Source organism: Pempheris klunzingeri, chromosome 2 (assembly GCF_042242105.1).
Source record: "Pempheris klunzingeri isolate RE-2024b chromosome 2, fPemKlu1.hap1, whole genome shotgun sequence".
Lineage (NCBI taxonomy): Eukaryota > Metazoa > Chordata > Actinopteri > Acropomatiformes > Pempheridae > Pempheris > Pempheris klunzingeri.
In genome coordinates this window covers 5,385,903-5,402,640 of record NC_092013.1, presented here as the reverse complement: position 1 = coordinate 5,402,640, position 16,738 = coordinate 5,385,903, and the positions used below count along the sequence as shown (strand labels likewise).

The following is a 16,738-nucleotide window of genomic DNA, read 5'->3' as shown; positions in this document are numbered from 1 at the left end:
TTATTCCAACTCACGTCTGACATTGATCATGTCAGAAAGTCTTAAAGCAATAACTGCATACTGCAAAATACGTAATACTGGGTTTGCGCAAGAAAAAAGTGCAGTATGAATCATTGCAGCATGTTGTTTCTGTCTCCATGGTTTCCTCCTCTTAGTTGCATCGGCACAGACGCCGTCACACAGTTGTTTGATTTGAATCACGTATAGGGGGAGATTGTCTCCCTCGCTGTTTACAAGTGGCCGCTCCTGCTACAAATTACTGTGACTGTTTTCTATGCTGTCCTCAGACCACCGGGAGACTATGAAAATACGTTATACCTCCCTAAAGCATGTCCAGAGCACCCTTTTAAACTGCTAAAGCCCAGCAAAAAAAAAAAAGCACATCAGTACCACAGTGATAATCCATGAAAAAGTGAATAGCGGGCTCCTCTGTACATAAATAACAATAACAACGAGCTTTTGTTGGCTTTAAAATCACAATTCAGGTTTGTACAACTCTAAAAAATCTGTGCAGTTCATGTAGAGTAATATTCAAAGGGTAATGCTCGGTTGCTGTTTGTTTACATTGATATGACTTGTGCAACCCTGTTTCTTGACCTCCTCAGCATGTGGTTTGCATCAGTGTAATAAAGCAGATTGAACACCCATGTGTGTATAATAGTCCATGATAAATGTGTATGGGTCCATATAATGGCACTGGCAATTAGTTCATGAGTGTGGATATTTTACAGGCATTCATGCTAATAAAGATGCACAAATTTGCCCATAAATGACACGTTTGTCATGTTTCTGCTCAGATCTCTTTGTCTGATACGGGTAGAAATCCTCATGTAACTGTAAAAATGTAGTGGGTTTCTTGCACACCTGATGTTTTGCAGTCGCTTTGCCCTGAAAACTGGATGACCTCTGACCTTTGAGCTGTTGCCTTGGTTTCCACAGACGCAGGGACAGTCTGCTTCATGAGAGTCTGTCAGGTACAGTGAGCAACGTGCTGTTGACAAGACCAGCCTTTATGTACACAAGTCATCAGTGTCCAACTAATGCACGCAGTTAAGATGCTTTGTTGTTGCAGATACTTTCCCAAAAGCCGTGCAAGAGAAAGTACAGTTGTCTCAGCTTTGTCAGATTAACTTCTCGGGTCAAATGTGCTTCCTTGACAGAAATACTCCCACTAGAAAATAAACTGATGAATCACTCTCTAGTTGTGAGAATGGAACGGTGGAATGCCGTCACAAATCCTCCTGAATTGTTTGATAACTGAGCAACTTCCAAATCAACCAAATAATAATTACGTGTCCAGCAGACACAAGTATAAGGAACAGTGTCACCAAATGCAAGACAGCTACTGTCAGAGAAGATATTATTGTTAATAGTAAGAGTCGCAGTGATGTACTGTACAAAATAACAGCTTGAGAAAGCACAGCGAAACAAAATGACTGTGGTAATGAGGACATCTTGTGGCCACAGTGCATCTATACCATGAGGCGGGATCATTTCCTACAGTCTGTGCTGGCTGCTGCAGTTAAAGCAAAATACCACACGAGTGAATTGTTAGTGTACCAATAACCTAGAGGACGTGGACAGAGGCTGCTTTTATATTTGGAAGTTTGCACAAATACATTTCTGCCTCAGATTACAAAGTTGGAACCTGCTGGCAGGATTTTAAAATCCCTTTACAGTCCCTTTTATCAAAAGTAAAACATACATTGTGGAATATTTCATATTTCTCTGACTGGATCTCATTAAGTTACTTTTTCCTGGTAGATGACTTCGTGACTTTACATCTGCACCAACAGCAAGTAGTGTTGCAAGCCAGTCTTGACCCAGCATACAACTTTATACATAAGTGTGGTGTGGAAACTTCAAACATCTATTGCACATTTACACTGATTTGACAGTGAAATGAAACCTATTGCTCCTGAAAATAAAGTGACTTTCTTTTCCTAGGAACTGAACTAGATGTTTGCTGTGGACAAAGAATTGAACACACTACAGGTTGGTGGTGAATATAGATGAGATGCAAATTGAAATGAATAACATTAAGATGAGATAAGATGATGGGGAAATTTACAATTATTAAAGCCTAGTTAATATGGCTACCAATAACATTTTTAAACCAGTATCCTAGAGGGCTGGTGTAATGTCTGTAGACTCCGCTTACGGACATAAAATGAATTACTCCGACTCCGTGACTCTTTGTTGTGCCTTTACTGAACCGCCATGTATTCCCCTCTCTCTCTCTCTCTCTCTCTCTGCCTACATAACCATTACCCATAACACTTACATGGTATCAAAGTTTGTGAAGCTTCAAGATGCATCACTCCCAGTGTCATCCATTCATTACTGCTGGTGCTGGTGAATTTAGTCTTTATCAAATGTAAATCATATATTTCAGAATGGGTTTTTTTTTGCCCATCACTAGTAACTCTATCTCTGTGTTTCCTGTACATTAATTTCCTTTCCTTTTTGTTTGGGCCTTATGCAACAAAAGAAACTCAAGGAAACGAAACTAAACTTCGCTTCCAGTTTTCTGTGTTTTTTTCTCCAAGCTCCGTCCCTGCAGCCTGCAGTCTGATCACCAGGCCGAGAGGAGCTGCTGTGGACTCAACACTCACTAAAGTCAGTGAGCAGGACGTTTCTCTGCGGGTTTATTCCTTTTTTTTTTTTTTAAGCCCATTTCATCACAGGAGACAGAAGCCGCCACCATGAACAGTCTGAACCAGCAGTATGAGGAGAAGGTGCGTCCCTGCATCGACCTCATCGACTCTCTTCGCTCTCTCGGTGTGGAGAAGGACTTGGCGCTGCCTGCTATCGCCGTGATTGGAGACCAAAGCTCGGGGAAGAGCTCCGTGCTGGAGGCGCTGTCAGGGGTGGCTCTGCCCAGAGGAAGCGGTGGGTCATTCACAAAACACTCTGTGCTTTTAAAATACACAATGAGCAAACACAAAAAAAAAAACATATCTTTGGCTCATAATCACGAGGGAACCACCTTTATAGTACCTGTTGCAGCATTAAAGGTGCAACACAGCAAATGTGGCAACTGAAAATCTTTCTGCAACTAAATTAAACAAACTTGAAGAACCAGTAGAGAACCTTTAAATAACCATATAGGGGCTTCTGGTATGGCAGTAGTGAGATATAGGACCTCGACCCCCCCAAAGAACCACTGAAGAACCACCATTTTTGTGTGTTTTAGCTAAAAAATACATCAATCAACATACATCAAGGTTGTCTATTCAGTTATCACTTTAAATCAACTAAAGGCGTAAAACATCAAGCTTGCGTTTCACTGCTCGTCTCTCTTTTTTCCTTTTAGGATTAAGGGGTTTGTGTGAGAGAGAGAGAGAGAGAGAGAGAGAGAGAGAGAGAGAGAGAACAAGTTATGGACTGACTTCTGCAGCATAAAATAACACAAACCAACAATGGGTTCATAGTTCATTTGAAAATATCACAAATGTTCTAAAACGCCTTTGTTACGAAGGAATAAAATAAAATAAAATAAAAATGAAAAACATCATAACCTGCTGCCTGGAGTCACAGCAGCCTGATAAATATTTATTCAAAGACCCAATAATGAACCTATGATATTGACCATATAATTAGCAGTTACATGTTCACATACAGTATAGAATTAAAGAGATTAGACTTATAAATGAAAAGTCATGAATCAGATGAGTTATTCCATCTGATGAGCCTTGTCAAACATTTAAGCCTGCAGATATATTTAGCTTATTTTAAATTCCTCCCTGTCTAATTTGTCACTCTGCATTGATTCAGGCATTGTGACGAGATGTCCTCTCGAACTGAAGATGAAGAGACAGAAGGAAGGAGAGGAGTGGTACGGAAAGATAAGCTACAAAGGGTGCGAGGAAGACATCGGTCATCCTGCGGATGTGGAGACAAAGATTAAAGAAGGTAGGGTACACTTCAGCGGCGCTGTCAAGATCCAGTAATTGGAGGGCATTAAAGTTAGTTTTGTTTGCTGTGAGGGGTGCAAGCTTGTCACCTTTGAGTCCAAAATAGTTCATTTGTGTTATTCGAGTAGATTATTCGTGAAGAGACACTAAATCAGTTTTAAAATGAAGTGTATTTGTCTAACAATTTAAACAATGAATGTGAATCATGATGATTTGTTTGATTATGAAATGCCGAATGAAATGAACATTAAACTAAACATTAATTAAACAAAGACTTTATTACAAAAAAATAACAGCGACAAGAGAAATTACTTTAAAAAATACAAACTTCCTTCTCACCTCACTGTTTTGTGCGTCTTACACAACATGGCCGGATATAAATCACGCCAAATGTTTGACATCAACATGATGAAACAGCGCCATCTAGTTTGGCTTTAATGAGCACTGTGACAAACCCTGATGAGTCTGAACCCTTGTGAGCACTTCTTTGTAAATTTGTTTTAAATCGTACGTCCTCTCTCTCCAGCTCAAATTATATTGGCCGGGGATGGGGTGGGGATCAGTGAAGACCTCATCAGTCTGGAGATCGCCTCTCCTGATGTTCCAGATCTGACGCTCATTGACCTGCCCGGCATCGCCAGGGTGGCTGTAAAGGGACAACCAGAGAACATTGGAGACCAGGTGTGTTTATTCTACACTACACAGGGACAGTTATTCCAAGGAAAAGCATCAGTGCTGAGGTCAAAGTTATTCCTCTGTCTAAAAAAGCTAAAGACTTTTAGTTCACATCTTATGAGAACGGAAAGACACTTAAGCTCTGCCGATAGTTGAACAACTTAAAACTTCATGTCCAATATAAATTCCTATTTTCAGATAAAGAGGCTGATCCAGAAGTTCATCAAAAAACAAGAAACCATCAGCTTGGTGGTTGTTCCATGCAACGTGGACATAGCAACCACCGAGGCTTTGAAGATGGCCCAGGAGGTGGATCCTGAAGGAGAGAGGACTCTGGGTAAACAGCTGATTTTAGAAAAGGACCAATCGGCTCAGGTATCGACCTTCAGATAGCTCACTGTCTGTTTGTCTTTCTCTCTCTCAGGTATCTTGACCAAGCCTGATCTGGTGGACAAAGGCACAGAAGACACGGTGGTGGACATTGTCCATAATGAGGTCATCCACCTGAAGAAGGGCTACATGATCGTCAAGTGTCGGGGTCAGAAGGAGATCACAGAGAAGGTGACGCTCACTGAAGCAACAGAAAGAGAGAAAGCCTTCTTCAGTGACCATGTGCATTTCCGGTGAGTTCATTCCTTTTGGTAATGATGTAAACAAAGATTTGCAGTTTGACAGATTGTGTCACACATACTCACTAACTTTTTATTGCTGTAGCTCTCTCTATGATGAAGGCCGTGCTACTGTTCCTAAACTGGCAGAAAATCTCACCCTTGAGCTGGTGCATCACATCAAGGTGAGTATTTCTCAGTGCTTCACATCAACAGTTCACTTCAGATTACTTTACCCACGTCAGGAGTCAAAGGTTGACCCATGTGTGATTTGTAGAAATCTCTGCCTCGACTGGAAGAGCAGATAGAGAAGAAACTAACAAAGACTCTGGTAGAGCTGGACAGATATGGCACTGAACCCCCATCTGACGCAACCGACAGACTCGGTTTCCTCATTGACGTGAGACTTTTTGATGCTTTCAGAGCCCTGCAACTGTGATTTGAGTGATTTGAGCTTCTGAAAAGACTAATTTCCCTTCTTTTTTTTTATCCGAACCTGTTATATTTTAGAGAGTGACTGCCTTTACAAAGGATGCCATCAGCCTCACCACAGGGGAGGATCTCAAATTTGGAGCAAGGCTCAATCTCTTTTCCATACTCAGAAAAGAGTTTGCTGCATGGCAAGATATCATAGAGCGCTCTGGAGTATCATGTAAGTGCATCAACGACTTTATTTTTGATATCTTGATCTTTTCTGTGGCTTCTTTACTGCAAAAACATGTAAAGTTAACGGCTGAGTAAGACAGATTTTTCTCTTGCTATGAAAAATGCAAACTATTTTACACTGTCAAATATTAAGTAATGATCTTTTATTTCAGTTTCAGTTTAGTTTATTTGAAAGGGGACAATACAATTTCATAAAACACATGATTACACATGGTTAAAAAAGCCAGAATTAGCCAGAAGGCTAGTTTTCATCTGTAGTCCCCTAGCCATGATGTAAAAAAGCAGTAAAATACATCTACATTTATCTACTTAAGTTTAAGTTTTGCCCCAGGCTGCAGTAATAACCACTCATCAGCATCAACCTACTTAATGTCTACTTTTTCTTTCTCAAATTCATCACTATTACAGTCAACTGGAATATTGAGAAAGAGGTGGCTCAGTATGAACGAAAGTACCGAGGGAGAGAACTGCCGGGCTTCATCAACTACAAGACCTTTGAGGACATGGTCAAGGAGCAGATCAAACTGCTGGAGGAGCCCGCAATCATGAAACTCAAGGAAATAACAGGCATGTCTCATCGCGGTGCTACGCTGAATATGCATTTCTCCCGTTGCATGTCTGATTTGTATTTTCTTTTATAGAACTTGTGAAGAGAGAGTTGCTGAAGGTGGCGCAGAAAAGCCTCGTTGGATTTCCTAACCTCATCCGAGCAGCTACGGTATCACTTCCATCATCCATTGGTGCTGGATAGGAAACATTGCTGAATATTTACTGACAAATATTTATGTCCTTTAGATGAAGATCGAAGCCATCAGCAAGGAGAGGGAGAGTACTGCAGAGTCCACGCTGAGGACTCAGTTTAAGATGGAGCTGATTGTTTACACTCAAGACACCACGTACAGCAAGAAGTTAGGGAAGCGGAAGAGGGAGGTGGAACAGCCGTCTGGGTTAAGCTTTGGTGCTGCTGTACCAGTACAGAAAGTCGCCACCACTGTGAGCAATAATGACACCGGGTCCACCCTGAAAGAGATGATCAAACACCTTAAATCCTACTACCAAGTAAGCGTAATATACACAATGTCCATTTTATAATTCAGCACACACATTTTAGAGACAGTAGAGACAGTGGGAAAGAATTTCAGTTCTATAGTTTTCAAGATCTACTGTAATTTGTTTCCGGTTGCCTGCTGTGTTAAGCATGAAAAGAGATTTGTTTGTGACTACATTCTTTTTCTATTGAAATCAAACAGGTTAACCCTCTTTTCTGCTGGGAAGCATTACCAGCTGGTTAGCTAATCTAAAGTTGCAGTGAATAACATTCAGACATTCAACGTTTGCTCATGTTTTTGCCGTCAAATACAGTAATATGTTATGATAAGGCAGCCACTAAGATATAGAAGTAACTATTTGGCTGATTTAGACCATTGGAAAGTAACAACAAATGTCCCGAGACAGTCGTTATTTTAACCCTTTGAGGGTCTTCAGCACTTTCTAGTGTGTTATGATTTTTATTTTTAGCATATTTTATCAGTTTTTCATGCATATTGCTTATAATTTTGCAAGATGGTGAATTTTTCAGAGTTCTCAATTTTTTTCATGTATTTTTTGTGTATTTTAGACCATAAAATGATGCGCATCATGACAAAAACATGGCAATTTAAGGGTTAATTTTTTAAAAAACTAATTAAAATTTGATATGTATGATTAGGGCTGATGCTGGTCTAAAAAACTATTTAAAAAAAAATGTAAAAAAAAGAAAGATTTTTAACATTTTTATGGCTTGTTTTTATGCATACACATTTATGTGTGTAAGGATCTTTAACGTGATTATTTCTGAGGACCTTCAAGGGGTTAAAGTGCATTTAAAGTAAGGCAGGAATTGAAGCTGAGTAGACAATTATCAGTAAAATCTACTATACTGATACAGAATACAGATACAGACACAGAAAGTAGCTTTTAGTTACACACTTACTCTCCTCTACAAACCCCAGATTGCCGGGCAGCGTCTGGCTGACCAGATCCCCCTGGTGATCCGCTACCAGCTGTTGCAGGAGTCTGCCGCCCAGCTGCACAGGGAGATGCTGCAGATGCTTCAGGACAAGGAGAAAGCCGAGCTCCTGCTTCATGAAGACTCTCGCGTAAAAAACGAGAGACTCTTCCTTCACATGCGCCACGAGCGCCTGTCAACGGCACGCACTCTGGTGACTAACTTTAGTCTTAACATATACAACTTCAGCACAAAACAGGTGATACGAGAGGCTGGAGCCGAGGGTGGCAGCCTCCATGTGGCGAACTTCCAGCCACTGACCCCCATCCTGCAACCTGAAATGATGTACGTCAACTCTTCTAAAGGCAGAAGAGAGAAAAGAGTACGCTAGGCCCAGGTGACACCTCACCCTCCTGTGTGAAAGTTAGTACTAACCAGCCGGCCCTCGTCAGCTGGTAAATACTAACTTAATCAGCCATTTATTTTATTATAAGTCATTTTGTTGTATTGTCAGATTTTCTAACCACATCTGATGACATTTTAGGGTTTTCTATTCTGTGTTCGTATTTCCTGGAAGACAAGCAACATATCCAATGTATAAGGTCCAAAACAGAAAAGAAAAAACTGAGCTGTTTGTTATTGTTCCTTCTGTTTTTGTTGTTTTCGTAGAGTAGTAGTAGAGTTTTGGTTTTGGTTGATATAAACTGTGAGTGTCTGTGTGAAGCCACATATTTTATATATTCAGCCTCATACATTTTCATAAGTCATTCTTCAAAAGCATTGCTGTAGCAAATAGCATTTATAATGAAAGCTGTGAAGTGTTCCTGAGAGCGTGTGATTGAGATTTAGTTTATAACCTCTCAAATAAAACCTCTTCTCTTGTATCATCCTGTGTTTGATTTTATTGAAGTCCCTTAATGGATGCTCCAAATACACACTGACTTGATAAGGCCTAAAATACAAGATTTAGATTTTTTTTTTTTTTATAATTTTTTGAGAGGAACTTTTGTGACAAACACATTATGACTTTATCCAACAGGCTATTTGTTAACGGCACATAAACCTGCCTGATGTTTATGTTATTAGTAAAGTTAGACTGCAGTCTACTCTTAATTCATTGCTAATATTAAAATGTTGAATACCTATATTTAAAAACTTACCCAGAATTACTGTTAATGTCTTAAATGTCATAAATGTCATAAATGTATCCCTGGTGTGCCTGCAGACCAAAAAGTGAGGGAAGACCGTCCTCTATCTTTTTCTCATGTTCCATCTTTTAGGAAATGTGTGTGAAAATGTGCTGTTTAGATGACTCCTCTAATGATGTCATAAGGGGATCTGTTGATCATGTGACCTCCTCTGGCCCTTCAGCAGATTGTCCCTGCAGAGGCTGTAAACAGCCACGTCATCTATGAGAAAAATAAGGTATATTTTGAATATTAAACCATGTAAACATGTTCTAGTAGGGCCTCCAAATACAAATATGACCTTTAAAATGAGTAGAATTTGTGACCTAACTAACTTTCAGCTTTCTGTGTGGCTCTCTCTTTATTTCAGCATACATTTTTAATTAATCCTTGTGAGCAGTTGTTCTCAGCTGTATATTTATTTTCTAACATGACCTTGACATTTGGTCTGAGGTGTTGGGAGGACATTAGCACAGTTAAACTTTGTTTCATATTCCCATTTGGCTCTTTCTGTTTCCGTGACAAGATGTAAAAGGAGGCAGAGAGCAGAGTAAAATATAATAAATATATATAATAATATAATAAAAACATAATTCTGGTCAACATTATGATCAACCTGATGCTCATCTATCTGGAGAACATAAGGGGACACAAACAAGGTGGTGAAAGAGGTGAGAAAGTGCTTTCCTCAGTTTTCTTGCACAACCAAATGCCTAAATGCCATGAATACCTTTGCGAGACTGACCAAAGGGTTAGTCACTGTTATCCTAATTTATATGACTCATTGTGTCTTGTGCCTATATGGCAGTAGCTTTTTTTCCCACCTTAATGTTTGGTCATGCTGCAGGTGGTGCCCCATGACCAAACTCCCCAGTGTCTTGTATTGGATTGCTATGGATTTTTTGTGTTGGGTGTGGGTGGGAGAGAGGAAGACCTTTTCTCTTCCTCTCTTGTCTCTATAGCTCTGCCCAGATCTTCCAAAGAGGTGCCCCCGGCCGGGCTGGGAAGGAAGCAGTTAAATGCTCCAGGCTCCTGTTCCAGGGTGAAGCTTCTAGTTTGCAATTGTCTGGGATAAAAGTCTGTGAGGTGAGCTAAATGTGGCCAAGTTTTTGTGTGTATCCAGTGGTCTCTGTTTTGAGTGTAGTGGTCATCTCCTTTGTTAGATCATCTGTGGTTGCTGCTGCTTGTTTGCTGTGCTTTTGACTGGATAACTGCTTCAGTCGCTTGGAGTTTTGGTTCAGAGCGCAGTGATCATATAGCCAGCAGGCAGACTTGAAGAGCTTTGTTGTTTTGCCCTTCTTATTGTTGGTGGTGATCCTGAGTGGAGGTGTGTTTGGCTGCACTGCAGTTGGCTACGACCAAAAAAACGATTTCAAAAAACTGATTGACAGGTTTTCAACATGGGGAGTTACTAACCTACTATGTTGTTGAAGAACATTGGTGTGACCAGACTTTTAAAACTTTATAGAACCAACATAAAAAGATCCTCTGTCACAGCAGTATAATGTATTTGGTGAGCTTGTTCGTCCTGACAGCAGCAAAGTTAGTCTGACACAGCAGTCTATGAAATAAGGAATGTGACTCAACCTTTGAATGCAACCTTTATAACAGACAGATAAAGTTATTAATAAAATAAACAAACTTCTGATGCACAGTTTTGTCATGAAGGTTACATAAATGGCCTCCTCTAGTAAACAGTGAAGTAAACACACTGGGAGAAAATCCAGGGACCACAACAGATATTATTATTGTAGTTCACTGTGGTGCTGCATATTCACTATCAGCATTTTCCCTGTATTTTTTAAGGCCTATTTTTACAGGATGTGTCCTGTAATGTTGTCGTCACCATCGTGAACAGTCTGAGCAAATGTATTAAATATGATCAATAAACTGATCAAGCAAATTATATCACCCCTACAAAACTTCTATATCAATTAATTTCCCATATTCTGTCCTTTTTTTTTTTTTTTAAAGACGACGATTTAATTCAGGATTTTGTGACATCGCTACTAGTCTTACAAGTCGGTCATGAGCCGACACACAGTTTTTCACAAGATGTAGAAACTTTTATTTAACAGGTTAATGGTAAATATACTTGAGATGCAAATATAAATGATAATATTATCTTATTAAATTGCCTTTAATGATGTCATTTAATTTGATATAGCTACCATTACAATCTTTTTACAATTAAAGCTCTGGGGTTCAAAGTAAAAAAAACAAGATGGTAGTGGTTACAGCTGAATCAAATGTAAATAATACATTGTAGAATATTTTGCCCAACAACAATAATAACAATAATAACTATCTGTTGATGTTATACTTATGGGAAATTATACAATATAACCTTACACCACAGATAAAGAGAATACATACAAGAATGTGACAGTAAAATGACTTCATTCTAATGATTAAATTCATCGCTAATAGTAATAAATCATGCAAAATGTATTCATGTAGGCTTCATTTATTAAAGTCGTTCATGTCATGCAATAATTAATAATCTAATGATTGAAAATATAATGAGCAAACTACTTTTACTGCAAAACTGCCCCTGACAACATGTCACTGCAGAATGAGTTGGTTGTATTTTTTACTGATAATACTTGTGCAGAATTTTAAATGTATTATTTTACTTGTAAAGAAATGTTTTCACATTTTTGCTTTTACTTTAGTTGGCAACACTAAATTTAAACTGTAGTTAACCACAATGGGGGCAGAAAAGGTTAGCAATAGGGAGACTGTTGGAGGTATTGGCAGGTATGTGTTGTTTTCTTCCTGGTAGACTTAACGACCTTACATCCGCGTTTTTCTCATCAACAGCGAAGGAAATGAAACACTAGGAAAAGACACCTACCTAAACTTTCATTTTTTCTGTCACCACCAGGCTGAGAGGAGCTGCAACACTCACTAAAGTCAGTGAGCAGGACGTTTCTCTGCGGGTTTATTCTTTTTTTAAAGCCCATTTCTTCACAGGAGACAGAAGCCGCCACCATGAACAGTCAGAACCAGCAGTATGAGGAGAAGGTGCGTCCCTGCATCGACCTCGATGACTTCGTCGACCTCATCGACTCTCTTGACTCTCTGGGTGTGAAGAAGGACTTGGCGCTGCCTACTATCGCCGTGATTGGAGACCAAAGCTCGGGGAAGAGCTCCGTGCTGGAGGCGCTGTCAGGGGTGGCTCTGCCCAGAGGAAGCGGTGGGTCATAATCATAGTCATAATAAGAGAATAATTAGGATATCCAATCACTAACCTTATTTTTTTTAAATATGAAGTCAAACAATAGGCTACATCTCATCAGTCCAATATATAAAAAACAGAAAAGCTGACCATATGTACCCAGTGTGACTTCATCTTCATAAACTGGTTTTTCTGTACCTGATTGGTGAGCTGAGATGTAATTTATTTTGCTGTTGCGATCCCTGCTTTTGCATGTTCATGGGGTGTGGTGTCGACGTTTGACTGTTGGCCAATAAAGGTGTTAAAACAAATAAATAAATAGATAAATCTCACGAGTGCCGTAGGTCAAGACCATCTTTATCACACAATATTTGAAGCTGCTTTAATTGATTTTGGTCAAGGGGAGGAAGACGCACTATTGCTTTATAAAGGCGCTTTGTGTCATCTGATACCTACAGCAGACATGGATCAACATTAGCGTTCATTTACAGTTGCATTTCTGGCTATTTGATGAAAAGTCCTGTATTTTTTTTCCCTTTTAGCTCTGTTTTGGTCTCCTCCAATCCTATATCTTTGAAACGGGTGTATCCTGTTGCTCCACAGTGTTGCAAGCTTTACTTAATCCATCTGCCTGTGTAATTTTTGATGAGCACGACTTCATAATCAAACCTGTACTTCTGGTTTTAACAGCACATGCTCTGGTGTAAATTAGATCATTGTTCCAACCTGTAGGCTACAGCAATTAATCAATTCCACAAGGCAAAAAAAAAAATCCTACAAATTCTTTTCCTCACAAAATTCAATGTAGTGCTCCCAGTGAATGTGAAATGTATGAAATTGATCAGTTGATCTGCACAATAACTGATGACAGTAACAAAACTTTCACCACTTTTCACCAAGCACACTGGAATTCACTTTGAATTGTCCCTCTCTCTTGTTATTTACTGTACATTCATTTCAGGCATTGTGACAAGATGCCCTCTCAAACTGAAGATGAAGAGAAAGAAAGAAGGAGAGGAGAGTGGTACGGAAAGATAAGCTACCAGTCCTGTGAGGAAGACATAGATGATCCTGCAGATGTGGAGAAAAAGATAAGAGAAGGTCTAGTACAGAGTCTTCTTAAATGTCACTGTCAAAAGCCAAGTAATGAAGGAGCAACAGACTTTTGTTTCTTTGTAATCATTTTACATTACGTCCTCTGTCTCTCCAGCTCAGGACGAAATGGCCGGGGTCGGGGTGGGGATCAGTGATGACCTCATCAGTCTGGAGATCGCCTCTCCTGATGTTCCAGATCTGATGCTCATTGACCTGCCCGGCATCGCCAGGGTGGCTGTAAAGGGACAACCAGAGAACATTGGAGACCAGGTGTGTTTGTTCCCCAAAACAAGCTGTCAGCAGTTTCCATAAGGACAACTTCTTAAAAATGCTTATTTTTCCTCTTACATGTAGTGCTGCTGAGTTCTTCTCTCAAATATAATGGTACTGGATGGCACTTGGTCTTGTGTTGTGAGAAGATGCACTTTGGGGCAGTTGGCAGGTGTAGTTAGGCAGAAAGTAGGCTGATTGAAATATGTGTTCATTTTTATTGGGGGAGAATTACTGTCCCGTTTTAAGCACTGTTGTTGACAACTTATAACTAAGTGAACAATATAAATGTATATTTTCAGATAAAGAGGCTGATCCAGAAGTTCATCAATAAACAAAAAACAATCATCTTGGTGGTTGTTCCATGCAACGTGGACATAGCAACCTCAGAGGCTTTGAGGATGGCCCAGGAGGTGGATCCTGAAGGAGAGAGGACTCTGGGTAAACAGCTGATTTCAGAAAAGGACCAATCGGCTCAGGTATCGACCTTCAGATAGCTCACTGTCTGTCTTCCTCTCTCTCAGGTATCTTGACCAAGCCTGATCTGGTGGACAAAGGCACAGAAGAGACGGTGGTGGACATTGTCCATAATGAGGTCATCCACCTGAAGAAGGGCTACATGATCGTCAAGTGTCGGGGTCAGAAGGAGATCACAGAGAAGGTGACGCTCACTGAAGCAATAAGAAGAGAGAAAGCCTTCTTCAGTGACCATGTGCATTTCCGGTGAGTTCATTACTTTTTGGCAATTATACAAACTGTGAGTGTCAAAGTGTGTGAGAGGTTGTGCAGCATGGGCTCACTAGCTTTTTATTCTTGCTGTAGCTCTCTCTATGATGAAGGCCTCACTACTGTTCCTAAACTGGCTGAGAAACTCACACTTGAGCTGGTGCATCACATCGAGGTAAATGTTTTTTATTAATTAATGTCAATGATTTACTGTATAAAATATGATTAGCCACCTTAGGTGTTAAACTTTTGATTCTTGTGTGATCTGCAGAGGTCTCTGCCTCGACTGGAACAGCAGATAGAGGAGAAACTAGCACAGACTCATGCAGAACTGGAGAAATGTGGCAATAGACCCCCATCTGAGGCAGCTGAGAGGTTCGTCTTCCTCACTAATGTAAGCTCCCTCACTCTACATCCTCTACTCAACTCTAAATGTACATATTTACAAAGACAAACACTCGCCAACAATATGAATTTGTCCTTAAATATAATATAACAACCATTTGTGCTGCAGAAAGTGACAGCATTCACTCAGGATGCCATCAGTCTGACTACAGGAGAGGAACTCAAGTGTGGAGAGGAGCTCAACATCTTTTCTACCCTCAGAAAAGAGTTTGGGAAGTGGAATGCCCACCTGGACCACTCAGGACAAAACTGTGAGTGGATCATTTGGATCTGGTCTACAGCTGTCCAACAGCAGGACTCTGAAATATATTTGTGTGTTGCAGTTAACAAGAGGATTGAGAGAGAGGTGGAGAAGTATGAAGAGATGTACCGTGGGAGGGAACTGCCTGGCTTCATCAACTACAAGACCTTTGAGGTGATGGTCAAGGAGCAGATCAAACAGCTGGAAGAACCAGCTGTGAAGAGACTCAAGGACATAGGAGGTATATGATTGGATATATGGCAGGTTTAAGGTGTCTGTACTGGTCACACTTTCCTATATTATCATACAAACACCAGTGAAGTGGAAACAAAGCCTCTGTATCTTGTTGTATTTCTGTTTCCTCCAGATGCTGTTAGGAAGGTGTTCATCCAGTTGGCTCAGTGTAGCTTCATTGGATTTCCAAACCTCATTAAAACCGCCAAGGTAGCCATCTTCTAAGAGTTTGATAGTGACATACTGATGATTTGATAATTGTTATCAGTATTTTTTGGCTCTCAACGTTTAATATGTATAATTTTTCTGCAGTGTCCACACTGACCAGAATCTTATTTTCCAGGCAAAGATTGAATCCATTCAGCAACAAAAAGAGATCACTGCTGAATCCACGCTGAGAACTCAGTTCAAGATGGAGCTGCTTGTTTACTCTCAGGACAGGACCTACAGCAACAGTTTGAATAAGAGAAAGAGGGGGGAGGAGGAGGAGGAAGACAGGCCGAAACGTATACAACATCCCCAAATACTTAGTATTGTGAACAGAGTGGATAATCATGCAACACTTCAGGAGCTGATGCTGCACTACAAATCATATTACAAAGTAAGTTTTAATTTAGACGGATGATTTGTGAACAAGTGCAATGGCGGCAAGGCAACAACAGCAAGCTATGATTTTTAACAACAGCCTTCATCTCTCAAACTTGTCTTGACTTGACGTTCTTTTTCCACCCTCAGATTGCCAGGCAGCGTCTGGCTGACCAGATCCCGCTGGTGATCCGCTACCAGATGTTGCAGGAGTTTGCCGTCCAGCTGCAGAAGGAGATACTGCAGGAGCTGCAAAATACAATGAATTTGACTTCCTTGCTGAAGGAGAGTTCTTCCATTGACAGCAAGAGGACAGCCTTGCAGAGTCGCCTCAAACGCCTCACAGAGGCCCAGGCATACCTAGTGGACTTCTAAACGTCAAGGCCTAGCAGCATGATTTCGTTTTTTAACCTGTCACACGCATTTATGGATAAGTGGGTATATTGTTTGCCACAATTGGTCTTGAATGTAGAATCAATATGTACAAGTTATATATTTGGGGTGACAGCTAAATCAGAATATGTGAACATGTCCTCATATCAGAACTTGCTCCCAAAACTAGAAATTAGTAATTGTTGCCATTAAAAAATGGTGATGCTCAGTCTTAAGGGATAAGGACAAAACTGGGAAGATTACCTTGCTGGTATTCATGAGTGGTTTTTAATGTACATGATGCTGCACTCGCAAAACTTTGAAGCAAAACAACTCCTCTGTCCTGTCCGACTCGTTTATGAGTCTGGTCTGCAGGTCTACCAACATGGAGCCTCTGAAGGTTTGTTCCTACTTTGTTTTTACTACAACACTCTTTGCTCTTTTGTAAAAACTGAGTGCAGTCCATGGCTGCAGAAACAGGAGCGGGCAGAAGGAAAGATCTGCAAGATGTGTTCACACTTTGGGAAGTTTTTATAGGTGTTGTAGGGAACTGTGTTCATTCAAATGAGGAATAAATTGTCCTTTTCAA

The 16,738-nt window shown here is 40.2% G+C and overlaps 1 protein-coding gene and 1 pseudogene across 1 annotated transcript; both read left to right on the top strand.

The window, feature by feature from the left end:
- Nucleotides 1-2,591: 2,591 nt before the first annotated feature.
- LOC139208045 (interferon-induced GTP-binding protein Mx-like) lies at nucleotides 2,592-8,718 on the top strand. The gene is made up of 12 exons (XM_070837594.1): nucleotides 2,592-2,892; nucleotides 3,778-3,915; nucleotides 4,444-4,598; nucleotides 4,791-4,929; nucleotides 5,017-5,215; nucleotides 5,307-5,385; nucleotides 5,478-5,600; nucleotides 5,711-5,852; nucleotides 6,275-6,433; nucleotides 6,508-6,584; nucleotides 6,662-6,925; nucleotides 7,858-8,718. The coding sequence occupies exons 1-12, from the start codon at nucleotides 2,706-2,708 to the stop codon at nucleotides 8,242-8,244; spliced, it is 2,049 nt and encodes a 682-aa protein (XP_070693695.1). The 5' UTR covers nucleotides 2,592-2,705; the 3' UTR covers nucleotides 8,245-8,718.
- Nucleotides 8,719-12,034: 3,316 nt separating this feature from the next.
- LOC139208062 (interferon-induced GTP-binding protein Mx-like) lies at nucleotides 12,035-16,738 on the top strand (annotated as a pseudogene).